We start from the raw sequence: 26,454 nt of genomic DNA, 5'->3' as shown, positions 1-26,454 counted from the left end.
AATATGTATTTAAAATTTTTAATATTATTTTGTAATATTGTTGAATATTATTTGAGTCGATGTATACCGACGTTTATTAGACACTAAAAAAAATTTTATTATAAATAGGTTTTTTAAATTTTTTACTTTAAGCTTTGCTAAAAATTTATTATTTTTATTTATATATAGTAAATGAGCTTTTTTATATCTCAGCTAATATAATTTATTTATTTTATTTTTGTTTCTTTCATAGTAGATAATAAGTAATAAATATTTATTTTTTTTTAATTTTCCTTTTTTATACAAATTTATTATATAAATTGTTTATCTAAAAAAATTTGTTTCTTGTGGATTTCCACCATTATTAAGTCTAATCAGTGTTTGTGTGTGTGTAGATGTGTTTTACTTTTAAGTGGATTTTTTTGGTATTATTCAAGTCTTTAAATAAAAGACTTGCAATTAAATGTTGTAACAACATTTATAAGCTTTAATTGATTTCCTACGGAATTTGTGTGTGTTTGTGGTTTTTTTTTAATATTAAGAAGACAAATTAGGTTTGATGTGTTTTGGTTGTTGCTGTTGTTGCTGTATACACTAATACAATATAGATCCCCCTCAATGTGTGTGTGAGAGAGAGAGACAGTGGATATTTTTGTTTTATTTTATACGTATGTATAGTTCCTTGTCCTTGTGTCATTTTTAGATGTTCTTGTAGTTGTAGCTTTTGTTTTAATTTTTATTTAATACTTACGTATCATTAAAAGTTTTAGCAAAAACATTCCACACAAAAACAAAAAAATAATTATCAATTTTCAAAACTACACTTAGTTTCATCTCTAAAGCAATCTACAATACTATTACAGATTACAGAAAACAAAACATAACGAACGAACAAACAAACAAGTCCTGTTTGAAATGTAGTTGCTGTTGTTGTTTCCTTCATTTTTTTTGTTAGAAATACTATTACCGCTCGTTATCATCATTATCAGCCTCAGGAGTTTTGTATTCTTTTTGTTGTAGTTGTAGTTGCTGTCTAAGTCTGCTGTATAGAACTCAAAAAGGCCGGATCAACTGAAGCAACTTTAGCTGTCAGAAACGCATGCATACAAAATAGCAAACTCTGCAGTACTTGACATTCCAGTTCCTGTCATCCAATTTGTTGTTGTTTTTATTTATTTTTTGTGAGAATTTGTTGTTGTTTTATAGGAGTTTGATATTTTTTTTTGGTTTGGTTCGTTTCATTCGAATCGTTCGATGATGATGATGCCACATGAAAATAAACAGAAACCCAAGCAAGAAAAAAAGAGAAAGAGAGCAATGCATTAACAAAATGATTATTGACTAAATGAATTTAATTAATTAACGCTACAAAGATTTTTTATTTATTATGTTTATGAGAAGTTGTTTTTAAGATTAAATCTAAAGAGATTTTAAATTGCACGTAGTTTAAATACTTAAAATAATTTATGAGTAAACTGCTAAATAATTATACCAATGAAGGTATTTGTCATCAGATTTTTGTAGTAATAAAACAGTAAGAAAAGTTCAAAAGTCGGACTGGACCGACTATATGATACCCTTCGCCACTTTGGGTACATAGAAGAGATTATTTTTATATGAACTATAGGATTTTATTTAACATGCTTCGGAATGTCCGATTTGAGGAAAATATGTTGTTGTATGATTTGTTGCTCTCTATTAGCAAAAAACACTAGAAGTCAATTTTAGATACCAATTTTTATACCCTTCACCACACTGTGGTACATGGTATTATGTCTTTGTTCATATGTTTGTAACAGGCAAAAGGAATTAACACACATGGTTCCTTTTGAGAATATGCATAGAATCACTTTCTGAGTCGATTTACGCATGTCCGTTTGTCGGTCCATGTATTTTTGTGAACAAAGTACAGGTCGCATTTATTATCCGATTTGGATGAAATTTGGCATAGCTCACTTATTTGGCCCCAGGACGAACCCTATTGAAATTGAGAAAAATCGGTTCAGATTTAGATATAGCTCCCGTATATAGTTTCGTCCGATTTAAGGTAAATGGGGCACAAAGGTCCTTATATATCTCTCGATTTGGACGAAATTTGGAGGAGAGTACTGAATTAGGTCCAAAATGATGTGTGCAAAGTTTCGTGAAAATCGGTTCAGATTTTGATATAGCTACCATATAGCTTCGTCAAATTTTAGGTAAATAGTCCACTAAAATCCCTGGAAGTCTTTTAATTTGCACGAATATTGGCATAGCGTACTGAATTAAGTCTAGAATGACGTGTGTCAATTTTCGAGAAAATCGGGTCAGATTTATATATAGCTCCCATATATATTTTCGTCCAATTTAAGGTAAACGGGGCACCAAAGTCCCTATATATCTTTCGATTTACAGGCAATATTGCATAGCGTACTGAATTAGCTCTAGAATAACGTGTGTCAAGTTTCGAGAAAATCGAATCAGATTTAGATATAGCTTCCATATATTTTCGTCCGATTTAAGGTAAATGGAATACCAAAGTCCCTATATATCTTGCGATATGCACGAAATTTGGCATACGGTACTGAATTAAGTCCTGAATGATGTGTGCTAAGTTTCGTGAAAATTGGTTCAGGTTTAGATGTAGCTTCCATACATAGTTTCGTCCGATTTTAGGTAAATGGAGCACCAAAGTCTCTGAAAATCATTCGATTTGCACCAATTTTGGCATAGCGTATTGAATTAAGTCTAGAATGATGTCTACACCTCCTATATATATTTTCGTCCGATTTTAAATAAATTGTGCACTAAAGATGGCAAGTTTGCTTCAAATCAGTTCAGATATAGGTATATCGTAGCTTCCATATATAATTTCGACTTATTTATTGAGATTAAATTTTAAACAGTGCAAGATACCAAATAGCGTGTGTCAAATTTGCTTTAAATCGATTTACACAAATCTGTCCCACTGTGCGCAAACGACTCTAAACTTGCCCAAATCAAATGAAATTTAGCATAGGTTCCAGAAAGTCATAAAAATCACATATTTAAGTTCGTTCAATTTCATGTCAAAATTTCTTCAAAAAAGCGACGTCTTTTTGGATACATATGTTGAATGTACCCAAAGTGGTGAAGGGCATCATATAGTCGGCCCAGTCCGGCTTTACTACTTTCCTTACTGGTTTATCATTAAAGCAATTTTGCAATGCAAGAAAAATATGCTAATCGCTTGGTGCCAAGTCCGGGATCTATGACGAATCCATTAAAACTTCCCAACCAAGTTCCCGAAGTCCTGGTGGAACACGATTCCTCTCTTGTTGGCTAATTCTGGTCGTTTCTGGCCAATTGTAAATGGTTTAAAACAGATTTATTGTAGATTTTCAGATTCTAGGCGATGTTACGACTGCTAATATGCCGGTCAGCTTCGATAATTTATCCGATTTTATGGATATTTTCGACGACCGCCCTAGCTGTGCGAGGTGCATCTTTAACATCAAAAAATTCCGGAACGAAATCTACGAAACCAAAATTGCACATGATTGGCTGTTACAGTATCGGAACCATAAACACCATTCACAATTTTAGCCGCTTGGCTTGAATTTTCGCCTTTGTCAAAGAAAACCTGTAAAATTTACCGAATTTTCTCTTTGTTCAGTTCCATTTTAACACCCTGAATGCTTAACACCCTGAATACTGAATGCACCGAACAAAAAACAGCAAAATAATTTTTTTACTGCGAAATGTCACCCCTCCATGGAGCATAAATCTGAAATTGTTTGATCGATACTTTACGAGAAATCGCCGAAAATGCCGAAAAAAATAATGATTTCAATGAAACTTAACACACGTTATTCTAGACTCAATTCAAGACATTGTCCGAAATGTCATCTCAATTGGACAAGCATAGGGTGTTTGGAGCACTATATATATAAAATCGGACGAAAATATATATGGGTGCTATATCTAAATCTGAACCGATTTTAATAAAATTCTATAGGTTTCGTCCTTGGGCCAAATAATGCATCCTGTACTTTATTTACAATTTAACGTTGACAGTTGACATATTCTCAAAGGAACCATTTGTCTATCTCGTTTCCATTTGCATATTACAAACATATGCACGAAGTCATAATACCCTGTACCACAACGTGGTGAAAGGTATACACACGGAAAAACTTCGTAACTTCGGTCTAACTTTCTATACCCCCACCACGTGGTGTGCATTCAAAATTCCCTTAATTGATCAGAACTATATATGGAGGCAATGTAATTATACTACCAGGTTGCTTATTCCATGAAAAAATAATGATCGAATTTACAGATACTCAGGTTAGAAAATTGGGATAGGAACATAACGAAAAATTGAGCGGGATATTTGTATGGGGCTATTTTAAAACATTAACCTATTTTAAATAATTTCTTGGAAGAAGTTTATTATTTACCAAGGAACCCGATATGATAAAATATAGTCACTTTGATGAAAAATTGGGTTAAAGCTTGATAATACCGAAAATAGGGCGGGACTTTTGGTTGAGAACCATATCAAAAGTTGGACCTATATGCGGCTAATACATTCAAAATATCGGTTGTGAACCGTTATATAAGGGCTAAGCAAAAAAGTGGACCAATATATCCCATTTCCAACACCAAGGAGCGCCGCATTGTATGTCAAAATTTTCAAAGATCTATGTTTTATTTTTTTGGGGAAAAAGAAATTCATTGGTGAAAAATATTTTGCTGTTTTTTTGTTTGGTACCTTCATTTGTGAGTTACACGGTGTTAAATCTTTGACAACTGCGAAATTGCAAGCTAAGCGGCTAAAATTGTGAATGGTGTTTATGGTTCCGATGTTGTAACAGTCAATTATATTCAAATTTGGTTTCGTAGATTCCATTGAGGAATTTTTGATTTTAAAGATGCACCTCGCACAGGTAGGTCGGTCGTCGAAAATATCGATAAAATCGGATGTTAGCAGTCGTAACATCGCCCAGGACCTAAAAATCGACCATAACTGTTTTAAACCACTTACAAAAATGTATTTCTTTTTCCACAACCTAATATATTGCGAGCTCTATCGTGACTTCAACAGATGATGGACAGACAAACAGAAGGACATAGGTCATCCGTCATAGAATTATATTTTCATCAAGAATATATAGATGTTTATATCGGCTGGAATCAGTGTTGCCAATTTAGCACTTTTAGTGCTAGATTTAGCACTTTTCAAACACGTTTAGCATCAAAAAAGTACATTAGCAACTTTTCTAGCATGTTTATTTTATTTATTTATTTTTTTATTTCCTTCACCACACTGTGGTACATGGTATTATGTCTTTGTGCATATGTTTGTAACAGGCAAAAATAATCGAGATAGACCCATGGTTCCTTTTGAGAATATGCATAGAATCACTTTCTGAGTCAATTTATGCATGTCCGTACGTCCATCTGTCCATGTTAAATTGTAAACAAAGTACAGGTCGCAGTTTGGATTGGAATTGGATGAAATTTGGCACAGTTCATTTATTTGGCCCAAGGACTAACCCTATTGAAATTGGGAAAAATCGGTTCAGAATTAGATATAGCTCCCATATATATCTTCGTCCGATTTAAGGTAAATTGTGTACCAAAGTCCCTATATATCTTTCGATTTGCACGAAATTTGGCATAACGTACTAAATTAAGTCGAGAAGGATATGTGCAAAGTTTTTCAATATATTCATCCGATTTTAGGTAATTGGTGCTATAGCATCGCTTGGTAGTATGTGTTTTATTTAGTAAAATGTAGAACCCGTTTAAGAGGGCCTTTGTATTTTTAAATACAGCCACTTCGGCGGAGAAAGGTTCTAAATTTTAAAAGAACGAAAATAAGATGTAACCTTTGTATGGGGGATATGTCCAAACATATACCTATGCAGAAAATTGTCCGCAAAAATATATCCTACCCCACAAGAACCCAGAGAATGTGTCTAAAATATTCAAAGTAAAGAAGATAGATCAGTACTTTAATATGAGGACTATGTACAAACCTTCACCTTGGAAGTTTTCTGCATATAGTCATTCTCTAAAAACACCCCCCCCCCCCCCCCCAAACAAAAAAAAAAAAAAAAAAGAAACTGATATTAATACTTTTTAGTGGTTATTTTGATGGAGAAACATGCCGACGTCCACAACATTTCGTTCTCTAGGGCCAATCCCGAAACATAGACACATTGATAACTTTTGGTGGGGAAATTTGTACTTAATGCAAATTCAAAATGTGGAATTACAGCAAATTCTACAATTTCTAGCACTTTTTATACCCTACACAACTATGTTGTATACCGATCGTCATATCTTGACTAGCTGAGTCGATCTAGACATGTGTGTCCGTCCGTCTGTCCATTATAATTTGTAAACACGATACAGGCCACAGTTATGGACCAATCTTCACGAAATTTTGCATGTAGGATGGGTTCTGGCCAATGAAGACCCCTATTGTTTTTGGTAAAGATCGGTTAATATTTAGGGGATGAAATAAACCAAATATTTAATTTTTGTCGGTTTTTCTGGTCGCTCCAGAGGCCGCAATTATGGGCCAAAAATCCAGAATTTTACATGGAGATGGGGATTGGGCCAAAGAATAATCATGCCAGTTTTGATAAAGATCGGTCAATATTTAGCGGGTCAAATGGACCCTGACATTTGTGTGAAAAATTACAACATTTTTATTCTGGGGCGTATATATTTGTCCTTGAAGGACATAGAGCTGAGATGTTGATAGTATATCCAAGAGGAGTGGTTGACCTTTAAATTGATACCAATTATATTGTCGTATGTACTCGGATGTGGGAGTTACACCTAAATATTTACAGGTATCTCCTTATTCGTATATTATTTAGTAACCCATTATCACTCTAGATAGCGGAACTGTAACGCTGGTTGCTTTAAAATTTTCCATGAGGTTCCGGGTATGGTCAAGGACAACGCCTATAATAACAAATGAAAGCCGAACATCACAACACAACCCACGGTGAAGGGAATCCGGACAATAGCTGTACTGAATATTCGGAAATATGTCAGTGTGAGGAAGAGGTGCTGTTTACCTCTATCGGCAAGAGGGTGCAAATATCACGAAATATTGCCCAGGCTCGGAATAAACATCCGCAGAAAATTTGAGTTCCGTGGTAGTTGTGTAGGGTATCGTATGGTCGGCCCCGTCCGACTATACTGCTCCGCTCACTGGTTAGTGATTATTTTGATGGAGAAACGTGCCGACGTCCAATCCCGAAACATAGACACATTGATAATTTTTGGTAGGGAAATTTGTACCTAATGAGAATCCAAAATGTCAAATTACAGTCAATTCTACAATTTCTCTTATACAATTTTTAGCACTTCCTTTGGCACTTTTTTAATTTTTTAGCATTTTCTGGCACTTTCTAAACAAAATCTAGCAGTTTTTATCAATAAAGTTTTGACAACACTGGTTGGAATCTTTATATAGAGCCAATTCCGCTAAATACGCGGCCAGTATCCTCAAAATACCGAACAAGTTGGTCTATGGAGTCCACCTTAAAATGTGGGCCAATGTTTATAATATTTGGAAGAAAGATTTATGTATGTAGTATTTTGTAAGTTTACTATTGAATAGATTAAAATGTATCTGAATGTATTGAACAGGTACAAGCTACGATTCTAGTGTACACACACATACCAACATATTTATTAATATGATACCAAATATGTTATATAGTTACCTTTCATCAACTAATTATGTCTTCCGCCTTAAAAATTTCGTACACCCCTTATATTATTCTTATGAAGCATTTAGTCTAACTACCACCCTTGCAAACGATCTCTACGCTATTTTAAATTAATTATAGAGCAATTAAACAAAAGCGATTCTTTCGAATTGAAAATTTAAACGAAAAACAATAACAACTCTAGAAACTAAAAGCACTTTCTCATCAACCAATAAAGTGGTTGTGGCAAAAACAAAAAAAATTATTAAAATGGAACAATAAACAACAACAACAACAAGAAAAATTAATTGAAATAATGGAATAAAAATTAAATGAGTTTGTTATAACTATAAGTGGTTTACTTTTGTAATTAAACGAAATATATATGAGACATTTTAGTTGGTAGAAGGGAAGGAAGACAAATCTGAGTGAATAAGTCGTTAATTTTACTATAACGAACGTGCGGAACGTTGAAAGATGGCAAAATATGGACCTATATTCCAAATTTTCTGTCAGGACGGATTTTAATTATGTCTTTGTGATCCATAATTACATGAGGATATGGATGGAATCGTTTTCTAAGTCGATGTTCACAACAGGAACAACAATAACAAATGTGACCAAATTTACTTAGAAACCGGAATACCAAATTGCGGCTATCTTATATGGATGATCGCAACTTACTTCATAAGACTATGGGCTAAAATTTGGAACAAAAGTTATAAAGAAGATCGACTGCATTTTCCATTCGACACTGAAATGTCTCACGTAATAAATATCTCTCGGAAAAAAATCATAAATTAGCAATAGAAAAATTAAAACAATAACTAAACAAAATAATGGAACCACTTCAGCGGAGCAAAATAGTCGCTATTTAAAGAGCAAAGTACACAACTTTAATGGCAAAAAAAAAAATATTTACTACTACTTATGTTTCTGGAGAGCGAGTGATGTTATTTTTGTTCCGTTCTCATTTATAAATCATTTATTTATTCATTAACACAATAACGTACACAAACATACCACAGTTACTCGCATTGAATGCTATGCGGGTCCAACAATCATTATACCTTCTTCCCCATATCCATACCCAACCCTCACATATACATATACTTAAGTCAAATACTTAGCTTAGTCATAACGGTATTTTGTTTGTACTTACTTTTGTTTCAATAGCTCGCGTCTCATGATCCTGAAAATGTAACTTCAGCTTGGATTTGCCATCATCGCTGGAACCTCGCAGCTGTGAGAATTTATACTGCCATACAATGGCCGAGTCGGCACCCTCAGCCAATGCGAATCCCGTTTGCCAATCCAACGTCAGACCGCCACTTTTGCCATGATGCGAGACGGCAAATGTTTTGCGCTGCAACGTCAAGAAAGAAAGAAAAAAACACGCACACATTATTACACACCAATGTCCAAACAGGAAGTGGAGTATAATGGATGGATGAGAAGACCACCACCATCACGAATAAAAATGCAGAACAAAAACATTGAAATAAGTTTGTCTTCTATTTGGTGTGTTTACACAAAAAACATAAAAATTCCATAAAAAAAGTATAACAGATGATTAAAAAGATTTTTGTTGTTATGGTTGATATTAGTGTTGTTGTTGTTTTTGATTTTTTTTGCTGTTGCAGTTTTGTTGTTGACTTCCTTTTTTTCTGTAAGCAGTTTGAAAGCACTTGCAAAGTAACTGCAGAATAAAGCTCATTTCTAAATACGACACAAAAATCTGAGGAGGAAAATATTTTATTTATTAACTATGTTAAGTCCGGATATCCGTCCATTCATGGATGTATTTTTTTTTGTAAATAGGGGATTGAGTTTTTTATCATAAGGAGGGTATACAAATCAACATATTCCTTGGAGATTCATAGTGGAACCAGGAACGAAAGGCTCAACGTTGGACGTCCAAGTTGACATTCTACATCACTTTGAAAACAAGATGTACTATTGCTGTGATAGTCCTTGACAAATATTATTTAAACCAGTGAGCGGAGTAGTATAGTCGGACGGGGCCGATTATACGATACCCTACACAACTACCACGTAACACAAATTTTCTGCGGATGTTTATTCCGAGACTGGTCAATATTTCGTGATATTTGCACCCTCTTGTCCGATTAGAGGCAAACAGAACATCTTCCTCACACTGACATATTTTCCGAATATTACGAGTATTCAGTACAGCTATTGTCCAGATTCCCTTCACCATGGGTTGTGTTGTGATGTTCGGCTTTCATTTGTGGTCTATAGATCGACTCGAAAATAACACAAAAAATGAAGTTTTCGGTCCACTTCATTCCAAAATTACTATCTGATCATAACCGAAAATTATAGGCGTTGTCCTTGACCATACCTGGAACATCATGGAACATTTCAAAGTGATCAGGGCTATAGTTCCGCTCTCTAGAGTGATAATGGGTTACTAAATAATATACGAATACGGAGATACCTGTAAATACTTAGGTGTAACTCCCACATCCGAGCACATACAACAATATATATATAATATATAATATCAACTCATTGGGTCTATGTCCTTCAGTGATAAATATATATGCTATAGAATACAAATTTTGTCATTTTTCACACAAAAGTCGGGGTCCCTTTGACCCGCAAAATGTTGACCGATCTTTATCGAAACAGGCATGCTTATTCTTTGGCCCGATCCCCTTCTCCATGTAAAAATTCGCGAAGTTCGGGCCATTATTGCGGCCTCTGGGGCGACCAGAAAAACCGAGAAAAAATTAGTATTTGGTCCATTTCATCCCTTAAATTTTAACCGATCTTTCTCAAAAACATTAGGGGTCTTCATTGGCCAGAACCCATCCTATTCGTGAAGATTGGTCCATAACTGTGGCCTGTATCATGTTTACAAATTATAATGGACAGACGAACAGACGGACGGACGGACACACATGTCTAGATCGACTCAGCTAGTCGAGATATGACGATCGGTATACTTAAAGGTGGGTCTAGGACCAATATTTCGCGGCGTTACAAACTTTTGGGGCTTCACAAAGCTATAATACCCTGACAACATAGTTGTATAGGGTATAAAAATCCTTAAAAATTATTATTTAAAAAATCCTTGCTGTAATAATCTTTGAAAACTATTATTTAAACGAGCCACTTAAAGAAAGACGGTGAGATAGTCCTTAAAAATATTCTTTAAAAAATCCAGAGTAATAGCCTTGATGGTCCTTGAAAATATTCTTTAAAAATACAGGCTAATAGCCTTAAAGATCCTTGGAAAATATTCTTTAAAAAATGCAGGCTTTTAGCCTTGATGGTCCCTGAAAAATATTCTTAAAAATAGACACGCTTTTAGCCTTGATGACCCCTGAAAAATATTCTTAAAAAAAACATGCTCTTAGCTTTGATAACCCTTGAAAAATATTCTTTCAAAAATGCAGGCTTTTAGCGTTGATGGTCCTGGAAAAATATTCTTTAAAAAATCCACACTTATAGCATTGAGGGTCCTTGAAAATATTCTTTAAAAAAACCACGCCATAACCATGGAAAAATCCTTGGAAAATATTCCTTAAAAATCCACGTTTATAGCCTTGATCGTATTAGAAAAATATTCCTTAAAAAATCCACGTTCTTAATCTTGATGGTCCTTGAAAATTATTCTTTAAAAAACCACTCTTATGGCCTTGATGGCCTTTGTCAAATATTCATTAATAAATCCACGCTTATATCATTAAAAGTCCTTCAAAATATCTTTTAAAAAGCCACCCATATAGCCTTGATGATTATTGAAAAATATTATTTAAAAAATCCATGTCTATTGCTGTGATAGTCCTTCGAAAATTTTTATTTTAAAACTCCACCTCTATTGCTGTAATAGTCCTTCGAAAAATCTTCTCTAAAAATTGCTGTGATTGTTGTGAATCCACGCCTATTGCTGTAATAGTCCTTCGAAAAGTCTTCTTTAAAAAATCCACGCCTATTGCTGTAATAGTCCTTCGAAAAAACTTCTTTAAAAATCCACGCCTATTGCTGTAATAGTCCTTCGAAAAATCTTCTTTAAAAAATCCACGCCTATTGCTGTGATAGTCCTTCGAAAAATCTTCTTTAAAAAATCCACGCCTATTGCTGTGATAGTCCTTCGTAAAGTCTTCTTTAAAAAATCCACGCCTATTGCTGTGATAGTCCTTCGTAAAGTCTTCTTTAAAAAATCCAAGGGTATTGCTGTGATAGGCCTTCGTAAAGTATTCTTTAAAAAATCCAAGGGTATTGCTGTGATAGGCCTTCGTAAAGTATTCTTTAAAAAATCCAAGGGTATTGCTGTGATATTCCTTCGTAAAGTATTCTTTAAAAAATCCACGCCAATTGCTGTGATAGTCTTTTGAAAAATCTTCTTTAAAAAATCCACGCCTATTGATGTGATAGTCCTTCGAAAAATCTTCGTTAAAAAATCCACGCCTATTGCTGTGATAGTCCTTCGAAAAACTTTCTTTAAAATTGCAAGCCTATTGCTGTGATAGTCCTTCGAAAAATCTTCTTTAAAAAATCCACGCCTATTACTGTGATAGTCCTTCGTAAAGTCTTCTTAAAAAATCCACGCCTATTGCAGTGATAGTCCTTCGAAAAAGTTTCTTTAAAATTCCAAGCCTATTGCTGTGATAGTCCTTTTTAAAATCTTCTTTAAAAAATCCACGCCTATTGCTCTGTTAGTCCTTCGAAAAATCTTCTTTAAAAAATCCACGCCTGTTTTTGTGATAGTCCTTTGAAAAATCTTCTACAAAAAAAATCCCTGTCTATTGTTGTTATAGTCCTTAAATCCCTGCAACCTTTTCAGCAACAGTTTTCTTAATATATCCCCCACTTGAAATGTACGGAAGTAGATGTTGTACACATTTTCTAAGATATTCCGATTCATACAATATTTCTTATGGATTTAAGCTGATTAGAGTTTCGTGACAACCGCCGAGGCACGAATTCGTTATTGATTTACATTTAAGATAACGTAAAATGTAGCATTTTTCCCTAACGTTTTCTAAGCTAAAAAAACAATGTCAGACAACAGTATTCCTTACAGAGTATTCCAAGCCACGAAATCGACGGAGAAGCGAGAAGAAACAAAAGAAAATTTCAAATGAAATTAGCCTTGGCCACCAACTTGACGAGGACGATGACGACGACCAAAAATGCAAAAAACAATAGAAACACACAACGGTTCAATGAACTTTTCCGTTTTTGGCGTTTTTCTGTAAAAATGTTCTCTAGTAGTGGTATGTTCTCATGTATGTATGTACGTATGCCATGATATGCTAGGCCTTTCTAATACAACAAAAACAACTCGTTTTTCGCCAACATGCATCAACAAAAAGCGGCAATTTTTCTCTGTACTTTGGCAATTTCTTAATGCCTGCATTTCCGTTTGGAACTCGTTGTTTGACGTGTCGTTAACGTAGTGCACATGAACTCACACACACACACACTTACATACACACGTGACGTGAGATGTATGTTAGTTTCGCGATGTAAGTTAGTGTGAAATTGTTAGCGGTAAAATTTTCAACTGACTCCGCAAAAGACAGTTAGTTCACTTTTCCCTTGGTAAATTAGATTTGCGTGCAGGTGAAACTTTAATGTATTCGAATACCCAGGGGCGGGGGAGACATGGACGAGATGAAAGTTAAATTGAAGTGAAATTGTGTTTTATGATTTATACAAAGTTTTAATCAAAGGAAATTTGTTAAAAAATTTAAAGAAATATTTTACTTCAATGAACAGAAGTACTTTATTATTAAAAGGTAATTCTAAGGGACTATCATTATCAAATATTTCTCAACAATAGGCGTGGATTTTTTAAATAATATTTTTCAAGAACCATCAATGCTATAAGCGTGGATTTTTTAAAGATTGTTTAAAGAATATTCATCACCATTCAGCTTTTTAAATATTTTGCTATACATTCAGCTATTCCCTTAAAATTTCCCATAAAATAATTCGTTCTATTTACCCACATTTTTTATATTAATGTATTCTCTTCAGAAAAAAAAGATTTGCCTCTATCACTAAGAAAAATCTTTTCATAACTTATGTTTTTCAAGAAATTTTTGATTGAAAAGTTTTTTCTCCCACCTACCCGTTTTCGTCTTCACAGCGGCATATTTTCAAAAGGGAATTTTCACTTGATTTCATTCGGTGTATTCTTGAACGTTTATGTATGTGTCATCGTCTTCGTGTTTACGCAGACCGACATACATACAATCAACCTCCAGTAAGATTTCTCAGACATAAGAATGTTTAAGAAAAAAATAACACAAAACAGAAGCCCCTGAGCCTCTACATGAAAGGACTGTTCATCAGCAATACAAACGATGCTATTCTGTCGGATAATAAAGGAATTATGTGGATCATTAGACGGTAATGGCTGTGGGGCAAACAAGAGCATGGAAAATATTTATTGATATACGCGGGTGATAAATGTAAAGGTGGTGGCGGGGTGTATGGAAATATAAGGCAATGGGAAAATTATTTTAAAGAAATTTACGATAATTGAATAAAATATGCAATTTTATACGAAGTGATGATTTGTATCGATATTTTGTATCGATATTGGTAAATAAATTAATTACAAACAGTCCTGAACAAGCTTTCAGTCCTAGATAATTCTTCTTTAAAAACTCCACACTTATAGCTCTGAAATCTCTTGAAAAATATTATTTAAAAAACCTACGACAAATGCTATGATAGTCCTTGAAAAATATTATTTAAAAAATCCACTCCCAATGCTATTATAGTCCTTGAAAAATATTATTTAAAAATCCACCCATAAAACTATGCTAGTCCTTGAAAAATATTATTTACAAAATCCACGCTTTTAGCTATGATAGTCCTTGAAAAATATTATTTCAAAAATACGTCCTTGAAAAATATTATTTCAAAAATCCACGCCTACTCCTGTATTAGTGCTTGAAAAATATTATTTCAAAAATCCACGCCTACTCCTGTATTAGTGCTTGAAAAATATTAATAAAAAATCCACGCCTACTGTTGTATTAGTCTTTGAAAAATATTATTTAAAAAAATCCACGCCTAATGCTGTATTACTCCTTGAAAAATATTATTTAAAAAAATCCACGCCTAATGCTGTATTACTCCTTGAAAAATATTATTTAAAAATCCACGCCTATTGCTATGATAGTCCTTGAAAAATATTATTTAAAAAAAACCACGCCTATGGTTGGGATAGTCCTTGAAAAATATTGTTTAAAAAATCCACACTTAGAACTCGGATGATACTTGAAAAATATTATTTAAAAATTCCACGCCTAATGACTGATGCTAATCCTTTAAAAATATTATTTAAAAAATCCACGCCTAATTCTATGATAGTCCTTGAAAAATATTATTTAAAAAATCCACGCCTAATGCTATGATAGTCCTTGAAAAATATTATAGTCCTTGAAAAATATTATATTAAAAAACCTCGTCTTTTGCTGTTATAGTTTTTGAAAAAATAATCTCCAATTAAATCAAACTTAGTCCTTAAAAATTGTTTACCATTAAATGTTTCCCTGTTCATCCCTACGAAATTACAGGATTTATATTCGATAATATATGTGTGTGTGTGTCCAAATATTCACATAATCCATCATATTAATTTACATAGCTATTAAATAAACATTAGGTCCAAAAGTTTAGTTTTTTTCTAAAAGTTTCTTAATGTTAAATTGTCAAGTATTTTATTCCCAAAATATTCCTCCTTGGCCTACCACTCTCAGTCAACACACACATACACACAAATTGTCACTGGCACTACGATGATGAAGGTCATCGGTGCTAAAGTTCCTAACAAAAAAAATCAGCAAAACCAAAACCATGTCATGACATTGATACGCCAGTCTGTCAGTCAGTCAAGTGAATTTGCTATTCAGACAGTTTTTGTTTTGTTGTTGTTTATCTATTATTCATTTACTATCTGTGCCCATAACAAGAAATTACCATTAATTTGCTTGTCTGGCTTTTCCATCCTCTGCAAAATTGGTAGGTCTATACTTGGGTTGTTTTTGTTGTTTTGTTTAGTGGTGCGGTCACTTCCTAGTCTGCGTAACGTAATGGTGTCGTTATCATGTCATGTATGTAAAATAAGTTTTACGTTTTGTATGTGTGTCACTATCGATTTTCGTTCGTTAGTTATTTTATTGGGACCCTGACATGAAAACTACAAATTAGTAATCAATTATTAACCCATTAACAACTTGAGTTAGAAAGGTTTTAAATTTCGGGGAAAATCGTATTCATAAGGATATTAAAGCAATGAGGGTGGATTTGTTAAATAAGGGTTTTTTCAGAGAAACAATTTTCAAGGACTATTAAGGCGTGGATTTTTTAAAACCGAATGCGTGGATTTTTAAAGAAGATTTTTCAAGTAGAGAATAGGCGTGAATTTTTAACGACGATTTTTCAAGTAGAGAAATTGGCGTGGATTTTTAAAGAAGATTTTTTTACAAGAAAAGAAATAGGCGTGGATTTTTAAAGATTTTTTACAAGTAGAGAAATAGGCGTTGATTTTTAAAGACGATTTTTCAAGTTGAGAAATAGGCGTGGATTTTTTTCATGTAGAGAAATAGGCGTGGATTTTTTTCATGTAGAGAAATAGGAGTGGATTTTTTAAAGAATATTTTTAGAAGGACTTTTTAAGCCTGGATTTTTTAAATAATATTTTATAGAAGGACTTTAGGCGTGGATTTTTCAAAGAAGATTTTTTCAAGGACTATTAAGGCGTGGATTTTTCAAAGAAGATTTTTTCAAGGACTATTAAGGCGTGGATTTTTCAAAGAAGATTTTTTCAAGGACTATTAAGGCGTGGATTTTTCAAAGAAGATTTTTTTCAAGGACTATTAAGGCGTGGATTTTTCAAAGAAGATTTTTTCAAGGACTATTAAGGCGTGGATTTTTCAAAGAAGATTTTTTTCAAGGACTATTAAGGCGTGGATTTTTCAAAGAAGATTTTTTTCAAGGACTATTTAGGCGTGGAATTTCCAAAGAAGATTTTTTTCAAGGACTATTAAGGTGTGGATTTTTCAAAGAAGATTTTTTCAAGGACTATTAAGGCGTGGATTTTTCAAAGAAGATTTTTTTCAAGGACTATTAAGGCGTGGATTTTTCAAAGAAGATTTTTTTCAAGGACTATTAAGGCGTGGATTTTTCAAAGAAGATTTTTGCAAAGGCCCACGAATACAAGGCGTGGATTTTTCAAAGAAGATTTTTGCAAAGGCCCACGAATACAAGGCGTGGATTTTTCAAAGAAGATTTTTTCAAGGACTATTAAGGCGTGGATTTTTCAAAGAAGATTTTTTCAAGGACTATTAAGGCGTGGATTTTTCAAAGAAGATTTTTTCAAAGGCCTATTAAGGCGTGGATTTTTCAAAGAAGATTTTTTCAAAGGCCTATTAAGGCGTGGATTTTTCAAAGAAGATTTTTTCAAGGACTATTAAGGCGTGGATTATTTAAAGTTGGATTTTTTGAAGGACACAAAAAATGGAAGGATTTTCTCAAGAATGCAAATAGGTTCATTTCAAGGGCTATTAAGGAGGATTTTTCAATGAAGATTTTTGAAGGACAATTGGGCGTAGAACACAAATAAGGGTGGATTTTTATAGAAGATTTTTGTCAAGGACTGTTAGGCGAGGATTTTCCACTGAAGATATTTATACCCTCCACCATGGCATAGAGTCGTCTTTTGTCTGCAGGCAGGTCAAGTTCGAAGATGGGCTATATCGGTCCACGTTTAGGCATTGCTCCTATATAAGGGTACCCCCAATTTTCGGTATTTTGAGGTTCTTGAGCACGTTTTTCATTCGAATTCGTTGAAATTTGCTACATTGGGTTCCTATTTGGTGTCCACGAAAAATCATTAATATAGGTCCACTTTTTATAGTAGTCCCTATATAACGGTACCTCATAATTTTCAGGAGGTTTTGATCGTATTTTTCCGCCGAATTGGCTGTAATTTAGTATTTTGAGTTCTTAATAGGTTCCGAATCTCCCCACACAAAATTATGAATATATGTCAATTTTTTTCGGATAGCCCCCATATAGGGATACCCCCAATTTTCGGTATTTTAGGGTTCTTGAGCGCGTTTTTTAATATTCGGCCCCTTTTTGGGGTATTCCCCATATAATCCCCTTTTTATTTTATTAAAAAAAGATCTGTTGAAGTTCTTCTTTTGATAAAAGAGACCAGCTAGAGATTTCCTATTTATAGGGAAGGATGCTTACTTGTGGAGAAGACCAGTTCAGGACTTACCATTTATAGAGACCTATTGAAGGTCGTTTACTTGTGGAGGAGACCAGTAGAATTTCTTCGGTCTAGAGAAGGTCTATTGTTTATAAAAAATACGTCGATGGGTTTTTGTCTATAGAATATCTGTTTATAGTTATTTCTTTGCCAACGGAAGGCCGTTCGCCTATACCTGTACCTGTCCAATGTCTTCTGTTTATAGAAAATATTTACAAGTACATCAATATGAAGAAGACTTGTAGAAGTTCTTCTGTCTATACATTGTTTCTGTTAAAGATCCTTGTAAGATATTCCGCATAAAAAATGAGGTTTATACCTTCTACCCACTGTCTGTTTTCAGATTTTGAAATTGAATATTTTTATTTGTCAAATTTGATATATCAAAACAAATCACAGCAATTTTATTGTCACAAAAATTCATTTTTCAACATGTCAGCAGTTGACTGAGATTAAGAACATACTAGATAACAGTATTTGTTTTGTGATTGTGCGGGATATATGTATACATATGTATGTATGCATGTAAAACCAAACACTTTATAAACCTGCCACAATGGTTTTGCCATTGTCCATCCGTATCCCAAAGTGTGGTCTTGTATTGTGTTGTGATTTGATGTTTGATAACACACACACACTCAAACCAAATGGTGACAACAGTATTGTTAATGGTTCCACCACACAACGAACTCTACGTTCCATCGAACAATAGTTAAACGGAACGTGGGTGAGGCAGATTGTTAATGGAAGTAATGAATACATTGTCTCGTATTGAGGTGGTGCTGGTGACGATATGGATGATGGTGAGGATGATGGTGTTACTGATAGTATTAAGGAATATTGTATTGGCCTGCTTTTTTATTTGTTTTTGCTTGTGTTTTGGGGGAGCCGACGGCTCCACTCCCCCTCAATTCGTTTACTTACCCCCAATTTAATGACACTCGTTACTATGGCTGCATTCCAACTATTCTCGATGCGCAATAGCTCTTGTCGTGTCTCAACACTTAGATAGCGCGGCTCATGGCCGGCACTCTGCAGCAGAAAACAATGTTGGCGACTGTCCACCGTTTCAGATTCCTTGACAACACGAAACATGGTTTGATAGACTTTGTAAACAACTAAGGCCTTCGTTAAACCGGCAACATTAAGCTGTAAAGATGGACGAACGAATGAAATAATTGTTATAGGCAATTCAATTAGTGTAATTGATAGACATGTCTGGGAGATTTTCTTGTTTTCTTTAAAATTGTGTGAGGGGACAAAAGAAAGTGATTGTTAAGAATTTAAATTTAAAACTACAAAATAAGCAAATAAATTTAAAAAATAAAAATTAAAATAATTGAACTTATAATGAATTGTCCGCCATTTGAAATTGTTCTTTAAAATGGGTATGTTTTAAATTTTGATTGGGTCATTTTCTGTATTTAATTATAGCTGATTATACCCTTCACCACACTGTGGTACAGGGTATTATGTCTTTGTGCATATGTTTGTAACAGGCAAAAATAATCGAGATAGACCCATGGTTCCTTTTGAGAATATGCATAGAATCACTTTCTGAGTCGATTTATGCATGTCCGTCCGTCCGTCTGTCTGTCCATTTTAAATTGTAAACAAAGTACAGGTCGCATTTATGATCCGAATTGGAAGAAATTTGGCTCATTTGTTTGGCCCAAGGACGAACCCTATTGAAATTGGGAAAAATCGGTTCAGATTTAGATATAGCTCCCATATATATTTTCGTCCGATTTAATGTAAACGGTCCCTATATATCTTTCGATTTGCACGAAAATTGGCACAGCGTAATGAATTAGGTCTAGAATGATGTGTGTAAAATTTCATAAAAATCGGTTCGGATTTAGATATAGCTCCCATATATATCTTCGTCCGATTTAAGGTAAATTGTGTACCAAAGCCCCTATATATCTTTCGATTTGCACGAAATTTGACACAGCGTAATGAATAAGGTCTAGAATGATGTATGCCAAGTTTCGTGAAAATCGTTTCAGATTTAGATATAGCTCCCATATATATCTTCGTCGGATTTAAGGTAAATTGTGTACCAAAGTCCATATATATCTTTCGATTTGCACGAAATTTGGCACAGCGTAATGAATAAGGTCTAGAATGATGTATGCCAAGTCGTGAAAATTTGTTCAGATTTAGATATAGCTCCCATATATATCTCCGTCCGATTTAAGGTAAATTGTGTGCAAAAGTCCCTATATATCTTTCGATTTGCACGAAATTTGGAATAGCGTACTAAATTAAGTTTAGAATGATGTGTGCAAAGTTTCGTGGCAATCGGTACAAATTTAGATTTAGCTCCCATATATAGCTTCGCCCGATTTTAGGTAAATAGTCCACTAAAGTCCCTGGAAATTTTTGGTATAGCGTACTGAATTAAGTCTAGAATGATGTGTGCAAAGTTTCGTGACAATCGGTTCAGATTTAGATATAGCTCCCATATATATTTTCATCCGATTTAAGGTAATTGGTGTACCAAAGACCCTATATATCTTTCGATTTGCACGAATTTTGGTATAGGGTACGTTGGTCAGCTAGGTACTTCGCTTTATTACAAGAGACATTTGGGTTTGAAAGGTTTTTTGTATAGTAGCAATAGCTTCTGGGGAGAATTTTCCAACAAAAAACTAAGGGAACTGATGAGGATCAGTGGCGTGATCCGAAACTATAGTCTTCCCTGCCTTTCCCCTCGGCAATCAATGCCATACATTCCCCACTAATAAATAGTTGTTGTTTATAAAAACAAAATACAAATGGTATCCCAAATAAACCGCCAACACTACTGAAGTACTGAATTAAGTCTAAAATGATGTTGCTAAGCTGCGTGAAAAGATCTATAGCAAGGCCGAATGAAACAACGTACTGAAGTAATATAAATTAGTCTCTGGCAATTTTCCCTGAAATCGGTTCAGATATAGATATATAACAAAAACGCGTCGTCCGTTGGGATACATATGTAGAATATACCCAAAGTGGTGAAGGGTATCATATAGTCGGCCCAGCCCGACTTTACTACTTTCCTTACTGGTTTTTTTTTCTTTGAAAACCGTAATCAAAAAATGTATAAAAAATTGCTTTGTGATATTTAGGAGTTATTCTTGAGTTTTAGAATAATTTGAAAAAATACATCATGCAGCTTATGAGGAAAAGAGGTAACTCCAAAGTTCACGAAAGAAAAAGTGTAGATCTTTCTTTGCTGACAGAATGACAAAAATATATTAATATTGATTTTTGAATTACGCTTATTAAGGGACTTTGGTACACCATCTACCTTAAATCGGACGAAAATATATATGGGAGCTATATCTAAATCTGAACCCATTTTCACAAAACTAATCACACATCATTCTAGACAAAATTCATTACGCTGTGCCAAATTTCGTGCAAATCGAATTATATGAAAAGACTTTGGTACACCATTTACCTTAAATCGGGCGAAAATATATATGGGAGCTATATCTAAATCTGAACCGATTTTTCCCAATTTCAATAGGGTTCATCCTTGGGCCAAATAAGTGACTTGTGCCAAATTTCATCCAATTCGGATAATAAATGCAACCTGCACCTTGTTTACAATTTAACATGGACAGACCGACGGAGAGACGTACGGACAGACGGACATGAATAAATCGACTCAGAAAGTAATTATATGCATATTTTCAAATGTGTCTATGTCGATTCCTTTTGCCTGTTACAAACATATGCACAAAGACATAATACCCTGTACCACAGTGTGGTGAAGGGTATAAAAATTCCTGTGACAGAGGAAGCTTTTTCAAAAACCAGTGAGCGGAGCAGTATAGTCGGACGGGGACGACCATATGATACCCTACACAACTTCCACGAAACTATAACTTTCTGTGGATCTATATTCTGAGCTTAGGCAATATTTCGCGATATTTACTCCTCTTGACCGACTAGAGCTCAACAAATATTCAGTACAGCCCTTCTAATCACTTGTCCAGATTCTCTTCACCATGGGTTGTGTTGTGATGTTCGGCTTTCAATTTTGGCCTATAGATCGACTCGAAAAAAAAAACACACACAAAAATAAGTTTTCGTTCCACTTCATCCCAAACTTATTATATGATCATCACCGAAAATTATAGGCGTTGTCGGTGACCATAACTTGAACCTCGTGAAAAATTTCAAATCGATCAGCGCTAGATTTCCGCCCTCTATTGTGGTGATGGGTTACTAAATAATATATGAATACGTAAGCACCTGTAAATATTTATGTTTAAGTCCCGCATCCGAGTACATACTACAACATAATTGGTATCAATTTAAATGTCAACCACTCCTCTTGAACATACTATCAACTTCTCGGGTCTAGGACCTTCAGGTGCAAATATATACCCCCATAGAATACAAATTTTGTAATTTTTCACACAAAAGTCAGGGTCCATTTGACCAGCTAAATATTGACCGATCTCTATCAAAACAGGCATACTTATTCTTTGGCCCGATCCCCTTCTCCGTGCAAAAATTCGGGGTGTTTGGGTCATAATTGCGGCCTCTGGAGCGACCAGAAAAATCGACAAAAATAAAGTTTTTGGTCCATTTCATCCCCTTAATATTAACGAATCTTTTCCATAAACAATAGGGGTCTTAATTGGCCAGAACCCATCCTACAAGCAAAATTTCGTGAAGATTGGTCCATAACTGTGGCCTGTATTGTGTTTACAAATTATAATGGAGAGACGGACGGACAGACATGTCTAGATGGATTCAGCTATTTGAGATATGACACATACGTCTATATCGACTCAGGTAGTCGAGATATGACGAGCGGTATACTTAAAGGTGGGTCTAGGACCAATATTTCGCGGCGTTACACAATTTTGGGGCTGCACAAAGCTATAATACCCTGACAACATAGTTGTGTAGGGTATAAAAACGCAATAACGCCATTCTAGTCTGAATTTGATAGGTTGTGAAAATTTCGTGTCGTGTCGACACTTGCAAGAGATTAATTTATATTAACTTGAGTACATTGTACAAAATGTTGTGTTAATCGAACATACTTTGGGTCTTTAACACACAATTTACATAAAATCGGAAGAAAAGATATATGGGAACTATATCTTAATCTGAGCCGATTTTCACGAAACATAACACACATCATTCTAGATTCAATTCAGTACGCTGTGCCAAATTTCGTGCAAATCGAAAGATATATAGGGACTTTGATGCACCATTTACATTAAATCGGACGAAAATATATACGGGAGTTATATCAATCCCTTTCCTCTCTTTAAAGACCAACCGGAGTAGAACTTATTAACATATTCTACTTATATAAATAATATAATTTTTATAAATAACATGTACTTTATTTCGAAAACTAATGGCCAAAATAATAGTTCCAATTATATGCAAAGTTCCATTACAATTATATATTCAAACACTTATAAACGAAAAAAACTTTCTCATGGTTGTTATTTATTATTTTTACCCAATAGCATTATTTGTTGCTTTTGCTGGCTGTCAAGGTAAAGACAGATCATAAAAGTTTTATTCCCATATTTGTTGTTCATAAAAAAACAACAAAAAACATTTGGCAATTGTGTTTCCAATTTTCCCAGACACACCACGTATTGTTGGTTGGGGTTTTATTTTTGTCGAATATATCGATATTTGATGGCAGCAAATTTTTGCTGGGAGTGCTGAAAAAATGACGAAAAACCAACGAAATAATGAAGTATGCGAATGAATGATGGACATTTTATTGATATAATGATAATTGAATATAAACTTCGAAACATTGTATGAATTTGAAGTACACTTGCACCAGGAGGTGCTCATGGAAATAAGTATAAGAGGTGGAAAAATGAAATAAATACTTTACGTTTATGGCATTATAAAATGGCGAGAGTATAGCAAATATTATGAAATGAAAAAATATATATATATATATATATATATATTGGAACCAGAACCAGAAAATACTATAACCAATATACAAACAATTTTGTTTCAGTGTATCCTTCTCATTATTTATTGTTAAAAATAGTATTTAAAAAATTGTCACTTTGCATTTCATTTTAATTTATGTTTTTAAACAGGACCTTGGCAGCCAAACCAAAAACGACTTTAAATCCTTTGCATACTGATAGCCATAATTAATTAATCTGTCCGATAACAACCAACCAACCAAAGCGAACAGCCAACCACTGTAATTACGTACAGCATGATAGGGATTATCTTTGGTAATGTCAGAAGTTTATTACGGTATTTGTATTCAATTGTGTAAAACACGTACCTGCTGCCAATTAAACATTACTTTAAATATTCCCTTTTTAAATTTCTGTATGTATGTATTTATGTCTGGTTGTTTGTTTTATTGCAATGCTCAATTTGCATAATTTGTTTATTTTCGTTGAATGTTTTTTTTTTAATTAATGTTGCCTCGAAAAAATTATGTAATATTAATGATCATGATAATAAAATGTAATTGTGTAAATGTAAATTTTGGTATGTAAACATTAATTAATGTACATTAGGGTGGATTTATTGCGGAAGATTTTATTGGATTTTTTATAGAAGGTAATTTGAAATTTAAAGAAATGAAGAATTTTTAATATGATTGATATTGCAATATCGGTCCACTTTTTAGAGTGTACTCTGTCAACTTTTACGGTAGTAGATAGCAGTACACCCCAATATTCGGTAGAACATGTTCCTACTAAGAATTATAAATATGGGCCTATGTTTCAGGGTAGCCTCCATTGAAACGGCACTGCAAATATTCGGTATTTTAAAGATTTTGGATACGTTTTTCAACCTAATCAGCTGTAATTTGGTATGTTGAGTTCTCACTGACTAGAACATTCCTAAAGTTCAACAAGTAAGGAAAGAAGTAAAGTCGGACGGGGCCGACTATATGATACCCTTAACCACTTAGGGTATATTCAACAGATGAATCCTTACGGACGTCGCATTATTGAAGGACCAGTAAAATTAAGTTAGATCCATAAGCATGTCATTCTGCAACCTACACTAAATGTTGGTCAGATATAGAGTGGCTCCTTACAATGGGACAAAATTATGTAAATAAATTTAGAGCAAATATCAATCGGACACCCGTTGATTATTTGGATAAATATCCGATAAAAATGAGGAGTTTGGTGCAACTATATCTACAACTGAACCGATTTCAACGAAACTTGCCAGAGATTAATTTATATTAACTACAGCTCATTGTACAGAATTGTGTGGCAATCGGACAAACCTTGGTTATTTAGTGCACAATTTACATAAAATCGGAAGAAAAACTGTATATATATATACACACATCATTCTAGACTTTATTTAGTACGCTATGCCAAATTTCGAGCAAATCGAAAGTTATATAGGGCCTTTGGTGCCCTATTTACATAAAATCGGACGAAAATATATATGGGAGCTATATCTAAATCAAAACCGATATTCAGGAAACATACCATACACCATTCTAGACCTAATACATTGCACTGTGCCAAATTTCGTGCAAATCGAAAGATATATAGAGACTTTGGTACACCATTTACATTAAATCGGACGAAAATATATATGGGAGCTATATCTAAATCTGGACCGATTTTCAGGAAACTTAATACCCATTATTCTAGACCCAATTCAGTACACCATGCCAAATTTCGGAGGATATATAGGGACTTTGGTGCACTATTTAAATGAAATCGGACGAAAATATATATGGGAGCTATACCTAAATCTGAACCGATTTTCAGAAAATTGAACACACATCATTGTAGACCTATTTCATTACGATGTGCCAAATTTCGTGCAAATCAAAAGATATATATGGACTTTGGTACACCATTTATATTAAATCGGACGAAAATATGTATGGGAGCTATATCTAAATCTGATCCGATTCTTCTCAATTTCAACAGGGTTCGTCCTTGGGCCAAATAAGTGACCTGTGCCAAATTTCATCCAAGCCGGATCAGACAGACGGACGGACATGCATAAATCGACTCAGAAAGTGATTCTATGCATATTCTCACAAGGAACCATGTGTCTATCTCGTTTCCTTTTGCCTGTTACAAACATATGCACAAATATAATATATAAAAGTACAGAAACATTTTTGGCATTTCGACGGCTTTTGCCTGATTTTTTGCCGATGTGGATATAATTTGGAATTAAGGTTATATATAGAAAACGATCAATATAGCCCCACATAAGTTTATTTATGAAAATGTTTACCCAAGCAACAAACACCCAGGTTGGAAACCTGGGCTAGTAATTTTAGAGGAGCCTTTGTATGAAAGCGATGTAAAAATCATGAATGTATATTGGAAACTGGAAATAAGTTTTCTATACATTGACAATACAGAATTGTAAATTATAGCCACTTTGGAATACTGAAAATAGGGACATTCCTCTCTGGGGACTACCCCGAAACATGACCTAGTATTGATAATTATTTGTAGGAAGTTCACTTCAGATAAAAACGTCGCAAAAGTCATC

General features: G+C 34.0%; 1 protein-coding gene across 1 annotated transcript in view; it reads right to left on the bottom strand.

The window, feature by feature from the left end:
- Window positions 1-963: 963 nt before the first annotated feature.
- The window catches only part of LOC133336726 (gamma-1-syntrophin), a gene marked incomplete at its 5' end in the record, with an annotated part of 62,055 nt that continues 36,564 nt past the window's right edge, over window positions 964-26,454 (bottom strand). Inside the window, 3 exons of the mRNA XM_061545007.1 lie at window positions 964-1,123; window positions 8,842-9,045; window positions 18,874-19,098. Coding sequence (XP_061400991.1) covers window positions 1,013-1,123; window positions 8,842-9,045; window positions 18,874-19,098 — 540 coding nt within the window. The remainder of the gene's footprint in view (window positions 1,124-8,841; window positions 9,046-18,873; window positions 19,099-26,454) is intronic.

This window comes from Musca vetustissima, unplaced genomic scaffold (genome assembly GCF_032173495.1).
Source record: "Musca vetustissima isolate MV318-11 ecotype Yass unplaced genomic scaffold, APGP_CSIRO_Mvet_v1 utg565, whole genome shotgun sequence".
Lineage (NCBI taxonomy): Eukaryota > Metazoa > Arthropoda > Insecta > Diptera > Muscidae > Musca > Musca vetustissima.
The sequence above is the reverse complement of the archived record's forward strand: the minus strand, read 5'-3'. Positions and strand labels throughout refer to the sequence as shown.